At 35.0% G+C, this 3,938-nt stretch overlaps 1 protein-coding gene across 1 annotated transcript; it reads left to right on the top strand.

The window, feature by feature from the left end:
- Positions 1–2,604: 2,604 nt before the first annotated feature.
- Positions 2,605–3,354, top strand: LOC140449114 (uncharacterized). The gene has a single exon (XM_072542257.1). It carries the CDS (start codon positions 2,605–2,607, stop codon positions 3,352–3,354), a length of 750 nt encoding a protein of 249 aa, XP_072398358.1.
- The last annotated feature ends 584 nt before the right edge of the window (positions 3,355–3,938 follow it).

Here is a 3,938-nt window from a genome sequence, read left to right as displayed (position 1 = left end):
GTCACTCAATCTTAGTACGTGGCCCGCCCATCTTATTCGGTTTGCTTTAATGTAGCGTACTATGTTTTCATCTTCATATACTGTCTGGAGTTCATCATTGGGTCTTCTTCTCCATTTTCCTGTCGTCTTATATTGGCTCTTGTTGTTTTTAATATATTTGTCTAAGTTGTTGTTTGTTGTGTAAGCTGGTGTTATTCCTTTCTTTTTTTATGTGTTTGGCTATGACAAACAACTTGGGCAAATATATGAAAAACAACCAGAGCCAACATAAAAAGCACTTACACAGTGGTGTATACACACTTAAATGTGGCGACTGCCCAAAAACTTACATCGGTCAAACTGGTAGAAATTTTAATAAACAAATAGCAGAACATAAAAGGGCTTTCAATAATAGAAAATCAGATTCTACATACGCACTTCACCTTCTAGATCATAATCATTCTTTTAATAACGAATTTCAAATTCTTCACATTCAAAATAAAGGCCTTCAGTTATCTTTCTTAGAATCTATGGAAATTAACAAATTAAAAAACACAGATATAATTCTGAATGACCAACTCACATAACTAGCTACATAAAATAAATTTCCATCAAGTAACGGTCGAATCCATCAATTGTATATAATTAAGCCAGGTATACATAGTAAGAGTGCCCGTTGGCAAACTATTTGAGTATCGCTTCCATTCGGTCGAGTCTCACACATTTTCTCTCTGCGACTTTTCTGGTTCTGGAGCGTTATCCTTAAAAAATTGGTTAAATACTAATGATACTGAAACTGGTAAATACTGAAACCTGGAAAAGAACCAGAAGAACCAAACTCGTATAGGCTAATAAGTTTGATCCCAATTCTACCAAAGCTACTAGAGAAAGTTGTACTTAAGCAACTTAGAGAGAAAATCAATAGAAAAGAACTTATACCTGGCCACTAATTTGGTTTTCAAAAAAAAAAAACGTAGTATAACATACCATAAAAAACATAAGTAAGGCATTCGATAAAGTATGGCATGAAGTTACTATAAAAACAAAACAAAACTTACCATACTCCTCTATGAAATCATCAAATCTTATCTGAAATTTTCAAGTTAAAATAAACTCAACCCTCTTTGAAATTTTTCCAATCTCTGCAGGATTACCACAAGGAAGCATACTGGAGCCAAACATGTACTTGTTATTTACTTCCTATATACGAACAACCAAATTAAAAGAAGTGGCTAAAAAAATGGGTTTAGTAATAAACCCCTACAAATATATCTGAATAAGCACGCAACCACAAATCCTACAGCCACTTGTTATAGAAAACGATGTCATCGAAGAAGTGAATGAATTTGTATACCTGGAAGCGCTCGTTAACACTAAAAATAATACTACCGCAGAGATAAATCGCAGAACTTGTATGGCCAACAGATCCTATTTTGGGCTCAATCTCCTTCTTAAATCCTCAATTATATCAAGAAATACTAGAATTAAACTCTAAAAACAATAATACGCCCAGTCCTAACATAAATATGACTTAGACACCTGGACTCAAACAAAAATTATAAGCAGCATGAGTTGGCTGGTATCAGTTGTTTGAACTACGTAAAATATTCGACCAAGGACATGTACGTTTCCCTAAAGTGAAATCCTTAAAAATCTAACTTATGGGACAGTGGATTAAAGTTCCATAATATCGGATAGTTGTCTATTATCGGATAGTTCTGTTTTAAAGAAACCTGTAATCTAATTAACAAGAAACCTATGTCCAGTTTAGCATGGAGCTAAACCCAGGTCACCGAATAATATTTTGGCGTCGTAAACGCAATTTTTACACATTCAGGTAAATTTTTAAATTTGACCATGTAGTTTAAGTCTATAATATGTCTACTTTAATTAAGTGCATGTGGACAGTGGATTACTAAGGTTTTTTTAATCCTTTAACATAACCTTCACAACAGGTGATACTTTGAATATTATCAGATGGTCGCACTGTCTTAATATCAGATATCAGATATTAGGACAAAATATTTCTTAATTGTTTTTATATGGAATACCTATCTACTATCATTTCTACGTAGTTAAGATCGTGTTAGCAATTGCATTTTAATGTTTTTTAATTTCAGAAATAAAATGTCATCGAAATCCAAACAAAAACGAACGAAATTGGATAGTAAATTCATCCATACAGCTGTTACTGCAGTTAAAAAGAAAGAAATGTAGTACTTGCGAGTTTTAAAAACTTTTAAATTACCCAAGAGCACGTTGGAAAACTACCTAAAAAATAAAATAAAGTCACCTGAAGAACTTATTCAAATCAATATGGGACGTCCATCAGTGTTTTCCAAAGATTGAAGCGGATTTGGTCGATTATTACATAGAAATGGATAAAAGATTTTACGGACTGCGATCTTCTGATATTCGAAGATTAGCCTATCAATTAGCTATTCGGAACAATTTAAAACATCCGTTTTCAACTAATCAGAAAAAAGAAGGTTACCAATGGTTACGTTCATTTTTAAAGAGGCATCTTGAACTAACGTTTAGGAGACCACAGGGTTTATCAATTGCCAGAATTAAAGGATTCACAGAAGAAAACGTAAATAATTTTTTTGAAATTTTGGAACTGCGATGGAGAAGGTCAAATTTAATCCCTGTCGAATCTATAATGTAGATGGCACAGGTATAACGTCTGTACAATCAAAGCATACCAAAGTAATCACCTTAAAAGGTAAAAAGCAGGTAGGGACCTTTACTTCTGCAGAAAGAGGATCACTAGTGACTGTGGTTACCTGTATGAATTTGGCTGGTGGTTTTGTATCCCCTATGGCCATATTTCCCCGAAAAAATATGAAGGCAGAATTGCTCAACGGCGCTCCAGCAGGGACAATAGCTACCTGCCATGTGTCTGGCTGGATTCAGAGTCACATTTTCACCAATTGGTTACAACATTTTATTAGCCACGTTAAACCAAGTGAAGCTGATCCAGTTGTATTAATATTGGATGATCACTACTCCCACAGGCGGAACATTGACTCGATAAATTTGGCGCGCCAAAACCAAGTGGTTGTTCTTAGTCTGCCGTCGCATTATACTCACAAAATGCAGCCGCTGGATCTTGCTTTCATGGGGCCTCTTAAAATCTACTACTCGCAGGAAATTGAAAATTGGCTAAGGAACACCCCTGGAAGAGAAGTCACCTGCTATCAAGTTTGCGAATTGCTTGGAAGAGCTTATGTAAGATGTGTTAGAGCTGAAATCGCTATAAATGGTTTTCGAAATAGCGGTATCTGCGCAATTAATAAACACATTTTTCGAGAACACGACTTTGCCATTCACCATCAAATGGAAGGTTTCAGTTCCAAATCTACCAGAGGCTGAACACGAAAACCAAGTAACTCCTCCGAAGCATGTTACTCCTCCAAGAAGTAATGTTGCGACCAAATGTGTGGAAGATTTATCATGTAAGAAAATTTCTAATAATAGAGATTCAACAGTGCGGCCACAAGATATTAGCCCCCTTTACCCACCACTTCATTTTACAAGTCTAGTATTAAAGAAAGCAAGACCAGAAAAAGATCTGCTGCCATAATTACGGGTACGCCATACAAAGATGCCTTAGAAAGTAGTTTGTTAGAACAGAAGAGAAATAAAAGTATTTCAAAGGAATTCCGAAATTAAAAATAGACAAATGAAAGCCTTTTAAGAAAACAATAAAAATAAAGCAAAATTTATTGCTAAGAAGACAATGACAACCAAGGTTAAAAAGAAAAGTGCTAAAAAAGAGGAAGCTTTTAGTTCATCTGAAGAAGATGAAGCATTCATTTTAGATGATGATTCCGACATGGAGTGTGACATTGGGGAAAAAGAAGCAGAATGTCTGTTTTGTACTGGACTGTTTTGTACTGGACAAACAATGGATTCAGTGCTCAAAGTGTTTTAAGTGGGCTCACACTGACTGCACA

This window comes from Diabrotica undecimpunctata, chromosome 8, assembly GCF_040954645.1.
Source record: "Diabrotica undecimpunctata isolate CICGRU chromosome 8, icDiaUnde3, whole genome shotgun sequence".
Taxonomy (NCBI): domain Eukaryota; kingdom Metazoa; phylum Arthropoda; class Insecta; order Coleoptera; family Chrysomelidae; genus Diabrotica; species Diabrotica undecimpunctata.
Note: the sequence above shows the minus strand (reverse complement) of the source record. Positions and strands in the feature narration are given on the sequence as shown.